The following is a 23,137-nucleotide window of genomic DNA, read 5'->3' on the forward strand; positions in this document are numbered from 1 at the left end:
CCATTTCACCTAAAAGTTAACTCGGGGATGATGGGATAATCTGTTTACCTTAGATAACTCTTGGACTTAAAGTCATTTTTTAAGTCTTTAGTATATGCCAGGAACTGTATTTGGTAATGGGATAGATTCAAACAGGTTGACCACAGTTCCTGTCACACATGAGGCTCACAGTCTCACCCCCACTTTAGAGATGAGGTAACTGAGGCACAGAAAAGTTAGGTGACTTGCCCAAGGTATCACAGGTGGCAAATAATAATAGTAATTGTGATATCTGTTACGTGCTTACTATGTGCCAGGCACTTCTCTAAGTACTGGGATAGATACAAGCTAATTAGTTTGGACACAGTCATGTCTCACATGGGGCTCAGAGCCTTAACCCGTTTTACAGATGAGGTCACCGAAGCACAGAGAAGTCGTGACTTGTCCACGGTCACACAGCAGACAAATGAGAGAGCCGGGACAAGAACCCAGGACCCTGTGACTCTCAGGCCTGTGTTCTATTCACTGAGCCACACTGCTTCTCCAAAGGTCAGAGCTGGGATTAGAAACTAACTCCTCTGGCTCCCAGGTCCATGTTTTTTCCATGCGGCTTCCAACTTGAGTTGGGCCCAAGGCTTCCATTCTGGTCTGTGCCTGCCTTTGGGGATCTGGCCATCATGGGAGAGGTGTCTGGGGCGGGGTCAGCCTGTGCTGAATGTCCAACAGCACTTCTCTCTGGGGGGTGGAGCCCCGAAACAAGGATCTTCTAGCTGACTGGTCCAGGGCACATCCTTCCGCTCGCTTCCCCTCTGGGAGGCAGGCTCCCCATTTCCGACTCCTCACCCTATGGTGGCTCCGGGCCTGAGGGGGTAGCCACTGGGGGTCTGTTCCCAACAGGACAGAACCCCAACCCTCAGTGTCATTACACTGAGCCAACAGGACCACGAAACCAGGCCTTGAGGTTGGGGACACTGTTTTGGGGCTACTGCCTAGACTCTAAGCTCCCTGTTGACGGGGAAATCGTCTGTTTATTGTTATATTGTACTCTCCAAAGCGCTTAGTACAGTAAGCAATCAATAAATACGATTGAATGAATGAATGAAAGAATACATCCTTTGGCAATGCTGAGGGAAAGACTTTTCCGCTCCTTTTACTCCATATCACCCTGCTTTAAGTCCTCTTTTTCCCAGCTTCCCTTCCCTTCTGCCTCATCTTTGCACTTTGATCTGTGACCTTTGGATATTTGATATTCACTCCATCCCCAACCCCACAGTGCTTAGGCACATATCTTTAAATTATTATTATAAATGACATTTATTTATTCATATTAATGTGTCTCCTCCCCCCGACTGTAAGTTTGTTATGGGCATCGAATGTGTCTTCTAACTCTGTTGTACTTTACTCGCCCAAACGCTCAGTACAGTGCTCTGCACATAATAAGCACTCAATAAATACCACTGATTGATTGATCTGTGCCTCGGTCTCCTCATCTGTAAAATGGAGTTTGAATACCTATTCTGCCACCTTGGTAAACTGTGAACCCCATGTGGGTCAGGGATTGTGTCTGATCTGACTGTACTGTAAGCGCTCAGTACAGTGCTAAGCACTGTGTTCTGCACACAGTAAGCACTTACTAAATTCGACTGGCTGAATGACCTCGGGAGCTAGCACAATGATTGGTACCTAGTAAGCACTTAAATACCAGAATCGTTATTGATGCATACAAGACCTAGTTCCTGGTGCAGATACCTTGTGCCCTGGGGAAGCAGCGTGGCTTAGTGGAAAGAGCACGGGCTTGGGAGTCAGAAGACATGGGTCCTAATCCCGGCCCTACCATTTGTCAGCTATGTGACCTCGGCAAGCCACATAACTTCTCTGAGCCTCAGTTACCCCCTCTGTAAATTGGGGATTAAGACTGTGAGCCCCACATGGGACAAGCTGATTACTTTGTATTTACCCGAGAGCTTAGAACAGTGCTTGGCACATAGTAAGTGCTTAACAAATACCATAATTACTATTATTATTATTATTACCCTGAAATTCAGGGATGGGGAGGAGGGGAGTGAGGGAGAGAACATCCTGTGGGCCATGTTATAGCCTCTCCGGGACTGCAGGATGGCCCAACAGTCACGCCCTTTCATTTACCATCTTCATTTCCACTTTAGAAGAACTGGACGGAGTAGCAGCGGTGGAATATAGGACCACCAGGAAAAATCTCCCAAATCTCAGTCACTGCTCACCCCTGCTCCTCTCACCAACCCATCCTTCAGAACCCACTCACTGTCCTAGAAACTCATTTGACAAGGCGCTCCGCTCTTCCCAGAGAGGTAGCCAGGGTAGCCCTCTTCCTCAACCCAAGACCAAGGCAGGAACGAGCAAGGAAGGATGGTTGCCGGGGACTCCGGATGTGGCTCCCAGCATGATGAATGAACTATAGCACTGCTGAATAATTTAGATCATTCTTTATGGTATTTGTTAAGCGCTTACTATGGGTCAAGCATTGTTCTAGGTGCTGAGGTCGAAACAAGTTCATCGGGCCGAACACGGTCCCAATCCCAAGCGGGGGTCACAGTCGGGTAGAAGGAGGAAGAGAAGAAGCATGGTGTAGTGGCTAGAGCAAGGGCCTGCGAGTCGGAAGGTCATGGGTTCTAATCCAGAAGCCACCACTTCTCTGCTGTGCTACCCTGGGCAAGTCGCTTCATTTTTCTGGGCCTCAGTTACCTCATCTGTAAAATGGGGGTTGAGACGGTGAGCCCCAAATGGGGCAGGGACCGTATCCAACCCAATTTGCTTGTGTCTACCCCAGAGCTTAGTGTAGTGCCCGGCATATAGTAAGCACTCAACAAATACCACAATTATTACTACATCCCCATTTTGCAGTTGAGGAAATTGAGACACAGAAAAAGTGACCTGCCCAAGGTGATACGACAGGCAAGTGGTGAAGCCAGGATTAGAACCCAGGTTCTCTGGCTCCGAGGCCCGTGCTCTATCCATAAGGCTTTCCATCTTGTAAAGCCCTCGGTTAGCCCGGACGCATTACCGGAGCACTTGCACCACGTATGCAGGTTGAACGTGACGAAGAGCCACCTTACTCTGGCCGGACTCTCCGGCGAGCGGACATCCCGCTCCAGGGAGGCAAGGGACGGCTCGGTCCGGGGAAGATGTCGTTACCTGGTCCCTGTCACTCTTTTGAAGTTGTCCTTGGAATACACCGCTAGGATGCTCACTCCCGAGCCCATGTTGACCAATAACATAGGGTAGGGGTTATCAAGGCAGTACGGCTTTTTCTGACACAGCTTGGGGTCCGTGGGTTTTTCGAAGTAGTAACACTCGGGTTTGCCATTGAAGCCTACAGAGTCCACATAGAGCAGGCCTTGGATAAGGCAGTCCAGTTCATCCAATTTATGGAGCTGCAGGTCAGCGATCTGGAACAGAACGAGACTTTCGTGAATGTCCATCCCTCACCTAAATAATCATAATAATGGTATTTGTTAAGCCCTGATTATGTTCCAGGCACTGCACTGAACGCTGAGGAAGATACAAGCAAATCCTGTCCCACATAGGGCTCACAGTCTTCATCCCCATTTTACAGAAGAGGACACTGAGGGATGGAGAAGTGAAGTGACTTGCACAAGTATGACACAGCAGTCATGTGGAGGAACCACGAGTAGAGTCCAGATCCTTCTGACTCTATCCACTAGGCCAGGCTCCTTCGCCAGAGCTCCAAACAGTGGACAAGCACTGCATTTCCTACTTCAGCACTTCTAATCCAAGAAGCCTTCATTGACTAAGCCCTCCTCTCTTCTTCCACTCCCTTCTGCACCGCTCTTGCTGGCTCCTTCATTCATCCTCCTTCCCATCCCCACAGCACATACGTATCTATCTGTATATATCTGTAATTTATTTATCTATTTATTTATATTGTCTGTCTCCCCCTCTGGACTGTGAATTCTTAAAGAATGTGCCTGTTTGTTCTTATATTGTACTCTCCCAGGCACTTAATAAAGTGCTTTGCACACAGTAAGCGCTCAATAAGTATGACAATGAATGAATGAATAGGAGTGTTGTGGGTCCCTCTACTCCTCTAGGAAAGTTTGCCTAGGGCTGAGGCTTTGGGGCGGCTTCAAGGGGAGGAGATAATCTCTCCAATCCCTACCCCCACCCTTTCTTCTCTTAGTTTTGTCAGTCCCTGGCTCCACCAGCCTCGGGCTTCTGGGTGGAATCGGAGAGGAGACACTGAAGCTGCGAGGGAGGGTAAGGTTGGATCTGGGGCTGGCCGGAGGGAGAATCCAGGGAAGGAGGGCTAGATCTGGGATTCTGGACCATTTCTCACAGAACCTGGTCCTGAAAGAAATCTAGCTCTCATCAGTATTCCCCACAAGCTAGAAGAAAAATGGAAGGAAAGAAGTATTTTAGAGTTCAGGGAGGAGGACAAAGCATCAAGAACTTACACCGGCCCTTAAGCTAGGGGATCGATGGACAGGACTAAACAATTCATCAAGCAAAAATACTGAGCGCAGACTCATCTCCTTATGAGCAGGGATCATGCTTATCGACTTTGTTGTTTTGTGCCTTCTCAAACGCTTAGTAGAGTGCTCTGCACACAGTAAACACTCAGTAAATACGATTGACTGGCTTTGAAAGGCGGGACCACTGCTCATCACCAAACTCTTCCCTCATTTCACAGCCCCTCCCCACTTGCCTCACGACTGTATTTATACTCCACCTGCACAATGTCAAATAGACTATTTTGTCCAATGCCAAATTTGTATTTGCCTGTCTGCTGATGGGGAACACCCCTTTCTTTTGTTATTTTTTTTTAATGGTATTTGCTAAGCAATTACTACATGTCAATCACCATCCTGAGCGCTGAGGTAGATACCAGATAATCAGGTTGTATGTACACTGTCTCTGACCCATATGAGGCTCAGTCTTAATATCATTTTACAGATGAGGTAACCGAGGCACAGAGAAGTTAAGCGAGTTGCCTGATGTCACACACCAGGCAAGTAGTGGAGCCGGGATTAGAACCCAGGTTCTTTGATTCTCAGGCCTGTGCTCTCTCCATTGGGTCACACAGCCTCCTCTTGGACAGGTAGGTGGGCTCTGAAAGTGGAGATTCCACTTGTTGGGGTACCTCTCAGAGTCCCCCCGCTCCAACATACTTACCACATCTTCTAATCCTGCACTGCTGTTCTGGTCTGAACCCCGCAGACAACTCACTAGGCCTCTGTTTTAAAAATAATTTGGCAAGAGGATTGGAAACTTATTTAATATGTTCATTAAGGAAAAAGAGGGAGAGCTGAATTAACTACCTGCCCTGGACGATTTATCTGCCTAGAGGCAGGGGGCTGGACAAGATGACCTCTTGGGTAGCTGCAGATTCATTTTAAGAAGGGAGAGTGAATCAAGTCTTCCTGTGTGTATACCATTTCAAACTATAACATTATTTGGGTGTGTGGCATTTGAAACCTATCTGTTTACTGGAATGGAAATTTCTGAATGGAAAACAAGATCCTGTTCTAGTTGGAGAAGGTAACTCAAGGTCAGGAGTTCGGGTGTCTGTTCCTAACTCTTCCTCTCCCACCTCATGAGGCACCACAGGCTAGTCATCGTTCATTCATTCATTCATATTTATTGAGAGCTTACTGTGTGCAGAGCACTGTACTAAGCGCTTGGAAAGTGCAATTCGGCAAGAAATAGAGACAATCCCTACCCAACATCAGGCTCACAGTCTAGAAGGGGAGAGACAGATAAAACAAAACAAGTAAACAGGAATCAATATAAATAGAATTATAGATATATACAAATCACTAATAAAATAAGTAGAATAATACATATGTATACATACATACCCAAGTGCTGTGGCGCAGGGACGGGGGTAGAACAGAGGGAGCGAGTCAGGGTGAAGGGGAGGGGAAGAGGAGGAGAGGAAAAGGGGGGATCAGTCTGGGAAGGCCTCCTGGAAGAGGTGAGCCTCACAGCATGGCCGAGTGGAAAGGGCATAAACCTGGGAATCAGAGGCTGTGAGTTCAAATTCTGCCTCTGCCGCCTGTCTACTATGTGACCTAGGGCAAGTCACTTCACTTCTCCATGCCTCAGCTACCTCATCTATAAAATGGGGATTAAGACTGCGAGCCCCTTGAGGGACTGTGTCCACCCCTATTATCTTGTATCTACCCCAGTGCTTAGTACAGTGCCCGTACATAGTAAGTGTTTAAATACTATTAAAAAAACCCACACATGCCATGGGCTTCAAATTCCTTACTTTTAAATGTGGAGTGACAAATGTTGTCTTCATTACACCACAGCAAGATTTGGTTTGTCGAGCCATACGGGATAGGGACTGTGTCTTACCTGATTATCTTGGTTCTTCCCCAGCATTTAGCACAGTGTTTGGCACACAGAAAAGTGCTTAACTCCATTATTGTTATTATTACTATCCAACAGATGATCACTCTTCCCACTTTGAAAGCCTTAGCATCTCCTCCAAGAGGCCTTTCCCAACTAAGCCCCCATTTCCTCTTTTCCCATTCCTTTCTATATTGCCCTTGCACTTATTCACCACACTCTCAGCCCCATAACACTTATGTACAAAACCGTAATTTATTTATCTTAATGTCTGTCTCCACCTCTAGACTGTAACCTCATTGTAGGCAGGGAACATGTCTGCCAACTCTGTTGATAAGTCTGTAGAAGAAAGTGGGCCCAGTGTGGGACATGGACTGTGTCCAACCTGATTAGCTTGTATATAAGCAGTATGGCTCAGTGGAAAGAGCCCGAGCTTGGGAGTCAGAGGTCAGGGGTTCGAATCCAAGCTCTGCCACTTGTCAGCTGTGTGACTGTGGGCAAGTCACTTAACTTCTCCGTGCCTCAGTTCCCTCATCTGTAAAATGGGGATTAAGACTGTGAGCCCCACGTGGGACAACCTGATTACCCTATGTCTACCCCAGCGCTTAGAACAGTGCTCGGCACATAGTAAGCGCTTAACAAATACCAACATTATTATTATTATTAACGTCTGTGCCTCAGTTACCTCATCTGTAAAATGGGGATTAACTGTGAGCCCCATGGGGGACAACCTGATTACCCTGTATCAACCCCAGCGCTTAGAACAGTGCTCTGCACATAGTAAGCGTTTAACAAATACCAACATTATTATTATTACCTTAGTACTTAGAACGGTACTTGGCATGTAATTAGCACTTAAATACCACACTGGAAAAAAACCAAAAAACCTTCTGTTATATAACCTGGACCCTTCCAAGAGGTTAGTACAGTGCTCCTCATACAGAAAGCACTCAATAAATGATGGATCACTTGTCTACCCCTCTAGACTTTAAACTCGTTACAGGCAGGGAACAAGCCTGCTAATTCTGTTGTACTCTCCCAAGCGCTTTGGATAGTGCTGTGCACATAGTAAGTGCTCAATAAATACCACTGATTGATTGATTATCATTAAGTGGAAGGTGCTAGTTAAGCTCAAAGAGTTGGGGCTAGCAGCCTGTCCAACTTTATCTATTCCGTCACACCGGACTCTAGCGCCGGCCCTCTCTTTCCCACGTACCGTACGAAAGTCTTCTTCGAACTTGAATGCCCCACCTCCCGTGGCACAGAGCGTCGTGTGCAAGCTGGAGAAATTCTTCTCGCTCCCCATCTGGATGAACCTGTGCATGGCACAGCTGGGAAAGCGGATGAAATGGAGACTCCCCTTCCGGCCACACATGGTCAGGTTCTTCAACTCCAGGTGGACGTCTCGGATCCCGGTTTTCCCATAGGCGGTGTTGGACGTTAAGTACTTCCTGATGCTCTTTAGGTTCTCCACTTCTTCCTGTTCCTCCTCAGCTGTAATGTCTCTTGGCTCGAAGTAGACCAATTTAACCAGCGTTCCACCAATGTCCATACCGAACCATGGGAATGCTAAGGGTGACAGAGAAGAGAGTGAATGCCGCTGAATGCTACCCATATCGACGAGGGTTCACGGCTGCTTATAATTTAAGCAAAACTCAAATAGGGTGTCACTGCTTTAACCCCCACTTCCAAAGATTCAGAAGAAACCTCGTTTCTTTCCTAGAGCAAAAGGAATAGAAATACAAAGGTCTACTGAAAGAGGGCTGGGATCGCAATTAGCACAAGAGCCAAAATACGATCAACCGATCACTCTATCATATTTACTGAGCACTTACTACGTGCAGAGCACTGTATTAGGCCCTTGGGAGTGGACAATATAACAGAATTAGCAGACATATTTGCTTACCCATAATGGAATACTGAACTCTTCAATTTAACAATATACAGAGCATCACTAGGGAAATCAAATGCAGGCCAACCTTCACCTCAAATTTTTTTTTTATGGCATTTGTAAAAAACTGTAGAAGCGCTTTTTCTGTACCAGACACAGTCTTCATCCCCATTTTACAGATGAGGTAACTGAGGCACAGAATTGAAGTGACTTGCCCAAGGTTACACAGCAGACAGGTGGCAGGTCCAGGATTAAAACCCAGGTCCTTCTGACTACCAGTCCCATGCTCTTTCCATTAGGCTACGCTGCATCCCTTGGAATGGAATCCATTTTTAGATATTTAATTAACGATGCCAAAGTGACTCGGAGACAACTCCCATTGGTTTGGCACTGTAGCACCAGCTCTGCTTTCCTTTGATTAATAATCACGGTATTTACTCAGCGCTTGCTATAATAATAATAATTATGATTCCTGTTAAGTGATTACTATATGCCGAGCACTGTTCTAAGCACTTGGGGTAGATTCAAGTTAGTCCAGTTGGACACGGTCCCTGTCCCACAGAGACTGCCCCTGGAAGGGACAGAACAGAGTCGAGGCCTAATTTCCACCCCTATATTCTTTCCCAGTGCCTCAGACAGTGCTCTGCACAAAGTAAGTTCACAATCACTACTATTACTGCTGCTATTAGGGGAAAAAGGCCGAAGACATCTAGCATTCACCCTGATGGTGTTTCCTTTTGGGAACACAGATAAGCCTTGGTCCGGTCACTGAATTTCAGGAGGGAGAACCTGCACGGAGGAATAAATTCTAGTGGACGACGAAGTGGGCCGAGCACTCTCTTGCATCCCTGCCAGTCCTGTTCCCACGGGGACGATGGAAGCAACAATAGAGTAGGTAGGCAGGGGTGTGGCGCATTGCACAGCCCCAGGCAAGAATTCGATGCCCCCCTCCACTGCAGCCTAATGCTGATGGGGTGCCAGGGCACCATGGGACGTCAGCAGGGTAACCGATGCAGTCTTCGCCACCCTCATTACATTTTCAAGATTCCTGCTATGCCCATCCACCACACAAATCACCCTAGGGGGTTCTTTGGTCAGAAAATTTCACTACCTACAGCACAGCCCAATAGACGACCCGCCCTCCTTCCCTCCTTCCCTCCCCCTCTCTCTAACCAGACTTTTGGAGGGAGTGAGAAACATAGGCCACAAGAAAGAGTGAACGAAAATTTTCCTAGAATGTCTTCGCAAACAAAGTGGCAAAACTAATCACAACCATCCCAGATTATTCATTTCTATGCACTGAAGAATTAAGGAGTGGTGTGAGCACGTGCTCACACTTGCTGCCTTAGAGAAGAGGGGAGTTGGAGAGTTCAGAGGCCTTCCGTGACACACTACTGTATTTCCGAACCAAAGGGAATCTGGGTTTGTGTCACTCCCTGCCTCGATGCACGCGCACTGCCGGCTACCATGTCGGCATCCACACCCAAAAATTCTGGCAGGCCACAGGCCACCAGCTGTCCACTGTATCTCGATCCTGACTTCAGGACCAAGGAAAGATTACTCGTCTCCTCGCCTTAGTGCCCAATGGGCAGGGACAGCAGGTCCAACCAGAGATAGCTTCCTCAATGGAACGGGACTAGAGAGGGAAGGGCAAGGGAGGTGAGGATAAGCATTTAAGGGACTCCTTCCTTGTGCAACTACAATGTATTAGCCAGGGACTGGTTATCCACGCTCCTTTCTCCTTCCTCCATTTTTCTGCCTATTTCCCAACTTGGGAGCAACTTAACATGAAGGTGAGCAACAAAAAGGTTTCTGTGAAACCCAACCTCTATTACATGGGGTTATTTTCTGCAGATTTCGTAAGGAGAGAAGGGGGTGGATGATTCAACTGATTAGCCAAGATGAGAGAGGTTGTGCGTCTCTCGAATGTAAGCTCATTATGGGCAGGGACCATGACTGCTAATTCTGTCACATTGTATTTACCCAAGGGCTTAGTACAGGGCTCTGCACATAATAAGCGCTCAACAAATACCTCAGACTGGCTGACTGTCTGAGGATTTTATTCATTTGTGCTAGCTTTCCTCATTATCACCGGTTACACACGGATGTAATAATAATGGTATTCATTATTTGCATTATGCTACGCATTTCACTAAGTGCCAGGGTCGATACAAGCAGTATGGCGTAGTGGATACAGCTCGGGCCTGGGATTCAGACGGTCATGGGCTCTAATCCCGGCTCCGCCACTTGTCTGCCGTGTGACCTTGGACAAGTCACTTCACTGGGCCTCGGTTTCCTCATCTGTAAAATGGGAATTGAGACTGTGAGCCTCATGTGAGACAGGGACTGTGTCCAACCTGATTAGCTTGTATCTCCTTCCGCCCCGCCGAGCTTAGTACAGTGCCTGGCACACAGTAAGCCCTTAACAAATGCCAGAATTCTTATTTATTATTATGATTATTACAAGCCTCTTAAGATCGGACACAGTCTTGGATTGTGAGTCCCCGTGAGGGACCGGGTCCATGTCTAATTCCCACCTGTATACTCTTTCCCAGCGCTCAGTACAGTGCTTTGCACCAAGCAAACACTTCATACTATTACTACTTCTGTCCCTGTCCCATGTGGGGCTCAAGATCCGTTGTTTATGTTTGCTGTTAACATTGATGACCATCCTATTACAGATTCTACCTGTAACTCTGTTGTAGTGTACTCTCCCAAGCACTTAATACAGTGATCTGCACACAGTAAGCACTCAATAAATACCACTGACTGTTTAGATTTACACTTTCTTAATAATCTGGTGCCACGACATATGTAAAGTGGGTTATAAATAAAGAAGGGCAATGTCTATCCCTCACTCAAGGAAAAATATACTATCTGGTCCGAGTCGCTCTACAATGATGATGACAGTAATAATGATAATAAAAATAATACTGTTAGTTTAGTGCTAACTAGGCTCAATAATAATAATTGTGGCATTTGTTATGAGTTTGCTATGTGCCAAGCACTGTTCTAAGCACTGGAAGATACGAGATCATCAGGTCAGATACAGTCCCTGTAATTCAATGCCAGTCAAAGTCCACAGGGCTCAGAATCCAAGTAGGAGGGAGAACGAGAATTGAATTCTCATTTTACAGAGGTAACTGAGGGAGAGAAGTCAAGTGACTTGCCCAAGACCACACCGTCGGCATGTAACAGCCAAGATTAGAACCCAGGTCCTCTAGCTCCCAAGCCCATGAGCTTTCTCCTAGGCCAAGCTGCTCCCCTCTCTTGGCTTTTACTAACATTCCATTATCAGAAACTCTCCACGTCTTGTAAGGCACCCCAAGGAGGAGGATGAGATCTGGTCTTCACATTACGAAGAGCTGGTCAGCTCAGCTCAACAGTCCTGCAGGATGCTAAAGTATTTTCTTCACCTCCACACTACTATTTCGGCTCTATTGACAGAGCTTATTTTCTGCACCTATACTGTATTCTCCTAAGGGCTTACTAATAATAATAATAATGTCGGTATTTGTTAAGCGCTTACTATGTGCAGAGCACTGTTCTAAGCGCTGGGGTAGACACAGGGGAATCAGGTTGTCCCACGTGGGGCTCACAGTCTTAATCCCCATTTTACAGATGAGGGAACTGAGGCACAGAGAAGTTAAGTGACTTGCCCACAGTCACACAGCTGACAAGTGGCAGAGCTGGGATTCGAACTCATGAGCCCTGACTCCAAAGCCCGTGCTCTTTCCACTGCGCCACGCTGCTTCTCTAGTGCCAGGCATAGAGTAAGCACTCAATAAATATCACTGATTGACTGGCTCCAGAGGCTACCGCACCACAGTGCCACAAAAAGGGAAACGCTCCATATAACAGTCTGGAATCCTGGATATTGGCAGTGAACGATGATGGATGACCCCGCGGCGGAAGGGAAGACCAGACAGACCACGGGGATGACTCAAAATGGACATAAGATGACACAAAAAGCCCTGGTTCTCCAGAACCGAGGAATGAACCAGGAGCTAAATCAGTGTGAGGTCCAGCCCTAGGTTTTCCTTTAGTAAGCCATCCTCCCTTCCTGAAGGGACATCATCAACCCCAATGGCATTTATTGAGTGCTTGCTATGTGCAGAGCAACATCTAAGCACTTGGAAGAATACAACAGAGTTTGTAGACACTTTCCCTGACCTGGATGAATTTACAGCCTAGACCCATAGCTAGCTGGGTTTTGATAAGAAACTGTACAGCTCAAATATCCAGAATGTCTCTAGATCCAGACGGGTCTGGATTTTTTTTTTTCCCTGACCTGAAGTGCCTCAGGCAGAGGAGGGACTCCAGCTAATTCTTCCTTCTTCTAGAGACGTCAGCGGAGGTTTCCAGCAAGAAGCCAGGTGCAATTACACAAGAGAACTTATGGTTCTGAGTAGAGGCAGTGGGAGTATACATCCTGTTCATGGATTGGAATGGGAAGAGGGAGATGGGGTGATACCTAGAAAGTGCAGTGGGCTCAGAGGAGACTTTTTTAAAGAGAGGGAAGATGTGGTCACATTTGAACTGTGAGAAAACTAAATATCAAGCTCCAGGGATAAACTAAACTAGAGAAGCAGCGTGGTCAGTGGAAAGAGCATGGGCTTGGGAGTCGGCGGTCATGGGTTCGAATCCCGGCTTGGCCACTTGTCAGCTGTGTGACTGGGGGCAAGTCACTTAACTTCTCTGTGCCGTAGTTACCTCATCAGTAAAATGGGGATTAACTGTGAGCCCCACGGGGGACAACCTGATTACCCTGTATCTACCCCAGTGCTTAGAACAGTGCTCTGCACATAGTAAGCGCTTATCAAATACCAACATCATTATTATTATTATTAAACAGTGGCCAGGAAGCTGAAAGATTCAACTTTAGTTCAAGCTTATCAAATGGAAGAGAAATTTAAAATATAACAATAATAATAGGTATTTCTTATGTGCTCACTATTTACCAAGCACAGTACTAAGCACTGGGATAGATGTGATGGAGATCAGACATGGTCCCTTCCCACATGAGTTCACAGTCTAAGGGGAAGGGAAAGCAGGTATTGAATCCCCATTTTATAGATGAGGAAACTGAGGCACAGAGAAGTTAAGTGACTTGCCCAAGGTCACACAGTTGGCAAGACATACAGGTGACAGGACAGTGGGGTAAGTGGGCTGGCCTCGATTCCTGCCTGTGGCATAGGCAGGGGGATGACTGGTCAAAGCAACGTGTCTCCTTCAGCACACGGTGTGCTCTTCAAAAAACAAAAGCCAATTCATGAGGGTGCTTCTGCATTAAACAATCCCCCTCTCTTCCCCCCATGCTCCTGCCACCAGTATTTTTCCCCTCCTGAATTTCACATCTTTCCTGGAAAAACACCTCCCCAATTAAGGCTGAGGTGTGCAACGTGATCTGCTTTCTGCTTGAATGGAGAGCTTAGCTGGCTTCATCTGTGCCCACACCTAGCCTGGGCTTCTGTCACTAGGAGACCTTGAGAGGACACAGTTTCCAAGATAAGAGGTCTCTGGATCCTGCTCCAGCTATAAGGGCTGCCCAACTGCTTTTAAACTTTGTCTACAGAGACGTCAACGAACTGACTAGATGTGTTTCTAAGTATAGCACTGTGAGAGTGTTCGCTAGCTTTATTAGCCCAACAAGTTAAAAAAACATTGGCTCGTTTCTCAAAGACCTCTCCAAACCTGCAGATTAAACCAGTAGGATGATGGCACTTTGATTTATAGATCAAATATCAAAAAAAGCTCCTAGAAGCATCACTGTTCAGAGGCAATTAAGAAATCCTAGGATTTTATCAAGGAATGTGTCTATCAACTCTGTTATAGGGTACTCTCCCAAGTGCTTAGTACAGCACTCTGCATACAGTAAGCACTCAATACATACCACTGATTGATTCCTAACAGCTGGAGAAGACAGTATTTCTGTTGGAACAGAAGCAGCCTTTCAGAAAGAAGTGCCTGATGCTAGGCAGGTGAAGCATCTATTTTGGACAGTTTGAGAACAGGAACTAAATCAGTTGTGCTTACTGTGTACCTTCAGGGTGCAGAACACTGTTTTAAGCACTTGGGAGAGTACAGTAGAATGAACAGACATGATCCCTGTCCTAAAGGAGCTTACAACCCAGTCCAAAAATCAAAATAAAATTGTGCTACAGGTCTATTACACTTTCCCAAGCGCTGAGTACACTGCTCTGCACACAGTAAGCACTCAATAAATATGATTGAATGAATGAATGAATGTGGAGAAGGTGCTTTCCCAAGTAAATGTTACAGGAGATTCTCCAAGAGGACCTCACAGTACAGTGAGAGTCAGATTCTCTCAATGTCCAAGCTCCGGGAGGTTTAAATTAACAGTTTGGGAATCCACATTAGCTGTTCCAGGCCACTTAAGTACCAGAGAATTCCAGAGACCAAGGCCAAGTGGGACAAAGGAACATTCTGGATAACTGAGATATCCTATCTCTGCTAAAACACGACAACGTGGCTTGTGTTAGCGCAGGATAAGATGAGGATGCACCAAAACAAAAGACTTGGAAACCGGCTAGCTCCCATTTAACTCTGTGGGTGCAGGGAGACAGATCTGGGCATCCCATTGTGTCTATTAGGAATGAGCGGAATACAGGGAAAAGCCTTGTACCCCAATAGCCTACTGTTCTCACTGCATGATCAATGATTTCTCACTGTAGGGTTTGCCAAGTTGGCTTCTCTGTGGCCTTGGGCAAGTCACTTAGGTTCCCTGTGCCTCAGTCTCCTCATTTGTAAAATGGAGATAAAACACCCGTTCTTCTCCATTAGACCGTGAGCCCTAAAACAGACAGGGACTGTGTCAGATCTGCCTATATTGTATCTACCTTGGTGCTTAGTCCAGTGCTCGGCACATATGAGAAGCGTATGTGCCGAGAAGCACATTGAGAAGCAGTATGGCTCAGTGGAAAGAGCACAGGTTTGGGAGTCAGCGGTCATGGGTTCTAATCTGTTGCCGACTTGTTCATTCCAAGCGCTTAGTACAGTGCTCTGCACATAGTAAGCGCTCAATAAATACTATTGAATGAATAATCTCGGCTCTGCCACTTGTCAGCTCTATGACTTTGGGTAAGTCACTTAACTTCTCTGTGCCTCAGTTACCTCATCTGTAAAATGGGGATTTATACGGTGAGCCCCACATGGGCCAAACTGATCACCTTGTATCTGTGCCGGTGGATTAGAACAGTGCTGGCACATTTATAAAATACCATCATCATTATTATATCAAGTGCTTTACAGCATGTTTTATTATTATTATTATTATTTGAATTCCAAGCTGTTGTCCAAAAACATATCCTGACCAGTTAAAGCACATGGAAGAATGGCAAGAGACTACCCAGGCAGCTTCACTACTGCAAGCTGAAACAGAGGGCAGAAATGCAAGGACAAAAGAAACATCGAGAGATGTAAGCAGAGCAAAATCTCGGTGGCTATGGCTCAGGTGTGAGCAATTGGGATACCAATGTGGTACACAGACCAGACTGGTTCACTGTAATCCACAAAACAGGTAATGATGGGAAGTGGAGGAAGGGGTGTTGTCACTTCCTCAACAGAAGCTGAAGAGGAGTTGCGTGGCCTAGTGGATAAAGCACGAGGAGGCCAGGGAGTCAGAAGGACCTGAGTTCTAGTGCCACTTGTCTGCTATGTGACCTGGGGCAAACTGCTTAACTTCTCTATGCCTCAGTTACGTCCTCTGTAAAATGGGGATGACTGCTGTGAGCCCCACGTGGGAGATGGACTGTGTCCAACCTCATTATCTTGTACCTCCCCCAGCGCTTAGAATAGTGCCTGGCACACAGTAAATACTTAACAAATACCATTAAAAAAAAGAAGCTGTGAGGAGATTATGACACCACTAATGGTCTGAGACAACCCAAATGGGAACGAATACACGACCTCTAATGTGCTTCATCAAAAAGGAATAGGGTGACCTCACATGAAACTTGAGAGTTCACCACTCCACCCTCGAGTCCAGGCTGGTCTGGACACTTGGACATTCCGGCCACTCCCTTCCCGCCCACCTGCTGGGACCAACGTCTGTCAAATTAGAAACTGGCTATGAAATGCCCAAGGGAGAAGTTGCAAAGCCGGTTGGGTATCATTGATACTATCTACAACAAGGAAGGTGGAGAAGACTTTTATTTCTGAGGTGTATTTTTTGTCAGGGTGAAGCAAATTTAATAAAGTAAACATTCAATGTAGTCATCAGGGGGTATTCCCAGGACATGATAATAATAATAAACGGTTTTTGTTAAGCACTTACTATGTGCCAAGCACTGTACTAAGTGTTAGAGTGGATATAAGTTAATCAGGTTGGACACAGTTGCTTGTATCACAGAGGGCTCACAGTCTTAAGCCCCATTTAACAGATGAGGTAACTGAGGTGCAGAGAAGTGTCGTGCCTAAGGTTACACAGCAGACAAGTGACAGAACCGAGTTTAGAAGCCAGATCCCCCTGATTCCCAGTCCCATGCTCTATCCATTAGGCCACACTGCTTCTCAATAGTGAGCGCTTAACAAATAGAATTAACAGCTACAATGGAACAACAGGAGGCTTGAAGAAAACCATGTGATGCAATCTTTGACCTGGATAAATTAATGTTGGGAAGATCCCATGATAGACCGACACCACTAGCTTTTCCCTCTATATCTCCAATTTTCCCTCCAGCAATCCATTATATACTTCATTTGTGCATTTATCTGAACCTCTCTGGAACCTACTAATATTTTCTACCTCACTAGTTACTTTGATTGTAAATTCCATATGCCTACCATTGTGTGAAGAAAGGCTTCCTTTTGTTTCAATCAATTGTATTTATTGAGCACCTGTATACAATATATCGGAGTTGGTAGACACTTTTCCTGCCCACAAGGTTCTTACAGTCTAGAGGGGGAGATAGACATTCTGTACTTAATACCTGTGGGCCTCCGGGTGGGGTGAATAAAGGCTACTAATCCAAAAGCAAGGGAGATGCAGAAGGGAGAGGGAGTAGGGAAAATGACGGTTTAATTGGGGAAGGCCTCTTGGTGGAGGTGTGGTTTTAATAAGGCTCTGAAGGTGGGGAGAGCGACGCTCTGTAGGATATGAATGGATATAAACGTGGAGGGAGTTCCAAGCCAGAGGCAGGACAAGGGCGAAGGGTCAGAGACGAGATAGACAAAAACACGGTACATGCTTTATTTAACTGGTGTTCCCTCCCTCTCCCTGTGGTGTGATTCAGTGAACTCCAATTCCAGGTTTGCCTGGCCACCCTCTTCAGGATTCTGTAGCCTTCAAACACATCCCTTCTCACCCCGCATTTCCCAGCTTGAGGAGCCCTCTTTCAGTCCATCCTCATCAAGAAGCTTCACCATTCCCCTAGTCATCCCAATTGTCCTTCCCTTGACTTCTTCAGCTCTTATTATAACCTTCTAGAGATAGAGCAGTCTGAAATGCACTCAGTATTCCAGAAAGAAGGAGACTACTTGCAGTTAGCAAGCTTACACCCAGTGGCTCCTAGCACACTTTTTATGGAATTCCTTAAGTGCTTACCATATGCTTACCGTACGCCAGGCACTGTACTACGCGCTGGGGTAGATACAAGCAAATCGGGTTGGACATAGTCCCTGTCCCAAGTGGGGCTCACAGTCTCCATCTCCATTTTACAGATAAGGTAACTGAGGCACACAGAAGTGAAATGACTTGCCCAAGATCACACAGCAGACAAGTGGTGGAGCTGGCATTGGAGCCCAGGTCCTTCTGACTCCCAGGCCCCATGCTCTACCCACTAGACCACACTGCTTCACACTGTTGCACGCTGCCAGCCACCTCCTCCTTCATGGCCCCCAAATGGCAAGAAAATGGCAGGAAGGAAAAGCATTTTTTCGGGAGCTCCATGCCATTGTGGGCAGGGAATGTGTCAGTCTGCTGTTATACTGTACTCTCCCAAGTGCTTAGTACAGTGTTTCCACACAGTAACTGCTCAACAAATATTGAATGAATGAACAAATGAGTACATGGTTAGCTGGCCAGCTGCAGTTGGAGAACCACTGGGATCCTGCTTGGAGGCACAATTCCCTGCCAAGAGGGCCAGCTTCCTGCTCTCCAAAAATATTTGTGGAGGAAAAGTTCCACGTAAGGGTAAGAAGGCCAGTAAAGTTCCCTGGAGAATACCAAGAAATATGCACACTGGCCCTATCTCCACACAGCACCATGTTCCAACGTTGCAGAGCAATTCTGCACAGGAGCAGAAGCGATCTTTTCTCCACTTTATAACCCGCTAACAGGCACAACGGATTAATAATAATAATGTTGGTATTTGTTAAGCGCTTACTATGTGCCGAGCACTGTTCTAAGCGCTGGGGTAGACACAGGGGAATCAGGTTGTCCCACGTGGGGCTCACAGTCTTAATCCCCATTTTACAGATGAGGGAACTGAGGCCCAGAGAAGTTAAGTGACTTGCCCACGGTCACACAGCTGACAAGTGGCAGAGCTGGGATTCGAACTCATGAGCCCTGACTCCAAAGCCCGTGCTCTTTCCACTGCGCCACGCTGATTCCACAGGCATCTCTGTGGTTTGATTACTGTAAGCTCCTTCGAGGGCAGGGATCGTGTCCACCAACCATACTGTGTGGTATTCTCTCAAGTGCTTAGCACAGTGCCCTGCACATGGTAAGTGCTCAAAAAATTAGCCCTGATTGATTGATTGCTAAATCCTAGCCTCGCCACTCATCGGCGTGCTCAACCACACAGTACTCTGCACCCAGCAGGCACTCGGCAAATACACTTGAACTACTTACTTACACCCTCGAGAAGAGAAAAATGAACTCAAAGCTAGATGGTTCTGAGGGGTGGACCACCTGCAGTTAGGAATTGAGAGAAGCCATCACGGATCAGAAGTCCATCCAATTGTGTGGGTCAGATGAGTAAGTGAAATAGTTCTGACCTGGCCCTGGGAAATAATAATAATAATAATGTTGGTATTTGTTAAGCGCTTTCTGTGTGCCAAGCACTGTTCTAAGCACTGGGGTAGACACAAGGTAATCAGGTTGTCCCACTTGAGGTTCGCAGTCTTAATCCCCACTTTCCAGATGAGGTAACTGAGGCACAGAGAAGTGAAGTGACTTGCCCAAGGTCACACAGCAGACAAGTGGCGGAGCCGGGATTAGAACCCACGACCTCTGACTCCCAAGCCTGTGCTCTTTCCATTGAGCCACGCTGCTTCTCAATTAGCAGCAACCGGGCAAGGAGACCCTCAGGGACTCTCCTGGGCTGCCTTGGGCCTGGAGATCAACTGACCACCCCCTATAAAGGCCATCTGATATCCCAGCTCCAGACCGGAAAAGCTGAGAAGCCACTGCCGTAGTGGCCTAGTGGATAGACCAGGGAGTCCAAGGACCTGGGTTCTAATTCCCGTTCTGCCACTTGTCTGCCCTGTGTCCTCGGGCAAGTCGCTTCACTTCTCTGGGCTTCAGTTACCTCATCTGTAAAATGGGGGTCAAGACAGTGAGCTCCATGTGAGACAGGGACTACATCCAATCTGGGTAACTTGTATCTACCCCAGTGATTAGTAAAGTGCATTTAACAAATACAATTTTAAAAAGCCAAAACTTTGTGAACGTTGAGAAGGCCATGGCTCCTGCCGCTGTGAGTGTCGAGACTTGTTGGACTCTGAGTTGAAGGGGGCTGAAACTCTGTATTTCTAGTATTTATTCCCTGTCGTCCCTATTGTATTTCTCACTGCCTTTGCCATATACATTGTGTTGCATTTTTACTGTTTCATCATTCCACAAGTGCCTGTCACCATCCCCCTCTCCTTTCTTTATTCTTTGATTGGGATGCCCTTGGGACCAAGGCATCATGTCTAATTCTCAACCGTGTATTATTTTCTCAGCACTTAGCACAGTGTTTTGCACACAGCAAGTGCTTCATAAATACCATTACTAAGCGGCATGGCTTAGTGTCAAGAGCACGGGCTCGGGAGTCAGAGGACGGGGGTTCTAATCCCAACTCCACCACTTGTCTGCTCCGTGACCTTGGGCAAGTCATTTAACTTCTTTGGGCCTCAGCACATGTGGAAAATGCGAATTAATAATAATAAAAATGATATTTGTTAAGCACTTACTTTTTGCAAAACACTGTTCTAAGCGCTGGGGAGGATATAAGGTGATCGGTTGTCCCACGTGGGGCTCAGAGTCTTAATCCCCATTTTACAGATGAGGTAACTGAAGCACAGAGAAGTTAAGTGACTTGCCCAAAGTCACACAACCGACAAGTGGGGGAGCCAGGATTAGAACCCATGACCTCTGACTCCCAAGCCGGGACTTTTTCCAGTGAGCCACGCTGAGACTGTGAGCGTGGGACAACCTGATTACCTTATATCCAACCCAATGTTTGGAACAGTGCTTGGCACATAGTATGTGCTTAACAAATAACAAATTATTATTATTACTAAAAGCAGGTTGCACAGAAATATACACTGACTAGCTAACAATAATAATAATAATGGCATTATTTGTTAAGCATTTACTTTGCACCAAGTAGTACTAAGGGCTGGGTTAGATACAAGATAATCAGGCTGGACATAGTCCCTGCCCCACATGGGGTTTATAGATTAGGACAGAGATTAGGCATTGAATCCCCATTTTACAGATAGGGTAACTGAGGCACAGAGAAGTTAAATGACTTGCCCAAGGTCCTTCCAAGCTGCCTTCAACTAGCTGTCTCACGCTCCTTTTTCTTCCACACTAACATCTGCAGCGATCACGTCTCTCAACTTTAAAGGGTCTGACCGATCTGTTAAATCAGAAACTACTGTAGGCAAACTGCAAGTAACTGAGGAGGAAGTGAGGAGTGTTTAAAAGTGGTTTGAGCAAATATTGTTTTAATTAACTGCCCTGCTAGTAATAATAAAAATGGTATTTACTAAGTGCTTTCTATATGCCGAGCAGTGGCGGAAATAGAAGATGATGAGGTAGGTCGTGACTCAGTGGAAAGAGCACGGGCTTTGGAGTCAGAGGTCATGGGTTCAAGTCCCGGCTCGGCCACTTGTCAGCTGTGTGACTTTGGGCAAGTCACTTAACTTCTTGGTGCCTCAGTTACCTCATCTGTAAAATGGGGATTAAGACTGTGAGCCCCACATGGGACAACCTGATTCCCCTATGTCTACCCCAGCGCTTAGAACAGTGCTCGGCACATAGTAAGCACTTAACAAATACCAACATTATTAAGTCATACTCCCTGGCCCACGGTGAGCTCAGAGTCTAACGCACCCTCTGCTTCTAGAACAGTGCTTGGCACAAAGTAAGCGCTTAAAGAATACCATCATTATTAGTATTATTATTACACATTCTTCCACCAACTCCTCGGGGCAAATGCTGGAGAAGATGCCGAGAGACTGTTCTTCCCCTCTGCTCTAGACTGTGAGCTCACTGTGAGCGGGGAATGTCTACTGTCATACTGGACTCTTCCGAGTGCTCGGGACAGTGCTCTGCACACAGTAAGAGCTCAATAAATGCGACAATGAAGGAACACTACACATAATCACTGACGGGAAGAGAGGTGGATCACAAACCCTCCTTCCACAAATCGAACAAAGCCTTATTGAAGGCACGTCTGCTCCAAGAGGCCTTCCCTGACGAGGTCCTTCTTTCCTCTTCCTCTGCGTCATCCTGACTTGTTCCCTTTATTCATCCCCCTTCCCAGCCCCACAGCACTTATGTATATATCTGTCCTTCACTTATTTATATTAACATCTGTCTCCCCTTCTAGACTATAAGCTTGTTGTGGGCAGGGAATGTGTATATTGTACTCGCCCAAGCACTCAGTACAGTGCTCTGCACACAGTAGGTGCTCCGTAAATACAACTGAGTGACTCAGAAGATTGACAACCTTAATTCCATCTCTGCAACTACACTCCCACTGTACCCATGGCTGCCAGGCTTAGTTTCATGCAAGAGAGGAAAGCATTTTCAGCAAGATATGCAATCACTTGTATAGCCTCCTCTCCCTTCTGCGTCATCTATGTACGTGGATCCATACCCTTTGGGCATTTGGTATTCACCCCACCCTCAGCCCTACAGCACTCAGGTACACATCTATAAATTATTTATTATATGGCTGTCGGTCTCCCCCTCTAGACTGCAAACTCCTTGTGGCAAGGAATGTGTCTACCAACTCTGTTGTACTGCACTCTTCCAAGTGCTTAGAACAGTGATCTGTACACAGTAAGTGCTCAGGAAATACCAGTGATTGAGGCTGGAAAAGCATGTTCAGTTGATGCTCGGCAGGCTTGTTCCGTACCCATTTAGCAGGTGAGGAAACCAAACTCCAAAGAAAACAGTCTTAGTTGGAATCCTGTGTGTCATCAGGATTAGAAATGAGCTATACAGGCAGTCCATTTATTCCTACCCCCCACGACACCGGGAACGTGCCTACAAATTCTGTTATATTGTACTCTCCTAAGTGCTTAGTACAATGCTCTGCATAGTAAGCGCTTAATAAATATGACTGATTGACAGACTGAAATCATGGGTCTGGGAGTCAGAAGAACCTAGGTTCTAAAGCCGGCTCGGCCACTTGTCTGCTGTGTGACCTTAGCCAAGTCATTTAACTTTTCTGGGCCTCAGTTACCTCAAAAATGGGGATTACGACTGTGAGCCCTGTGTGGGACAGGGACTGTGTCCAACCTGATTAGCTCGTATCTACCCCACCACTTAGTAGAGTGCCTGGCACATAGCGCTTAACAAATACCACAATTATCATTATTATAATTATTTACTGAGTGCTTACTGTGTGCAGAGCACTGTACTAAGCACTTGGGAGAGTACATTATAACAAAGTTGGTAGACACGTTCCCTGTCCAAAATGAGCTTATGATCTAGAGGGAGCTTACACTTAAGGG

General features: G+C 46.4%; 1 protein-coding gene across 2 annotated transcripts in view; it reads right to left on the reverse strand.

Annotated features, from left to right (window-relative positions):
• The window catches only part of PANK1 (pantothenate kinase 1), a 56,855-nt gene that overhangs the window by 14,974 nt on the left and 18,744 nt on the right, over positions 1-23,137 (reverse strand). For both annotated transcript variants that reach the window (XM_029060339.2, XM_029060338.2), the window contains exons 2-3: positions 7,547-7,899; positions 3,151-3,404 (exon numbers count right to left, since the gene is read on the reverse strand). In XM_029060339.2, coding sequence (XP_028916172.1) covers positions 3,151-3,404; positions 7,547-7,899 — 607 coding nt within the window. The remainder of the gene's footprint in view (positions 1-3,150; positions 3,405-7,546; positions 7,900-23,137) is intronic.

Source organism: Ornithorhynchus anatinus, chromosome 3 (assembly GCF_004115215.2).
Source record: "Ornithorhynchus anatinus isolate Pmale09 chromosome 3, mOrnAna1.pri.v4, whole genome shotgun sequence".
Taxonomy (NCBI): Eukaryota; Metazoa; Chordata; class Mammalia; order Monotremata; family Ornithorhynchidae; genus Ornithorhynchus; species Ornithorhynchus anatinus.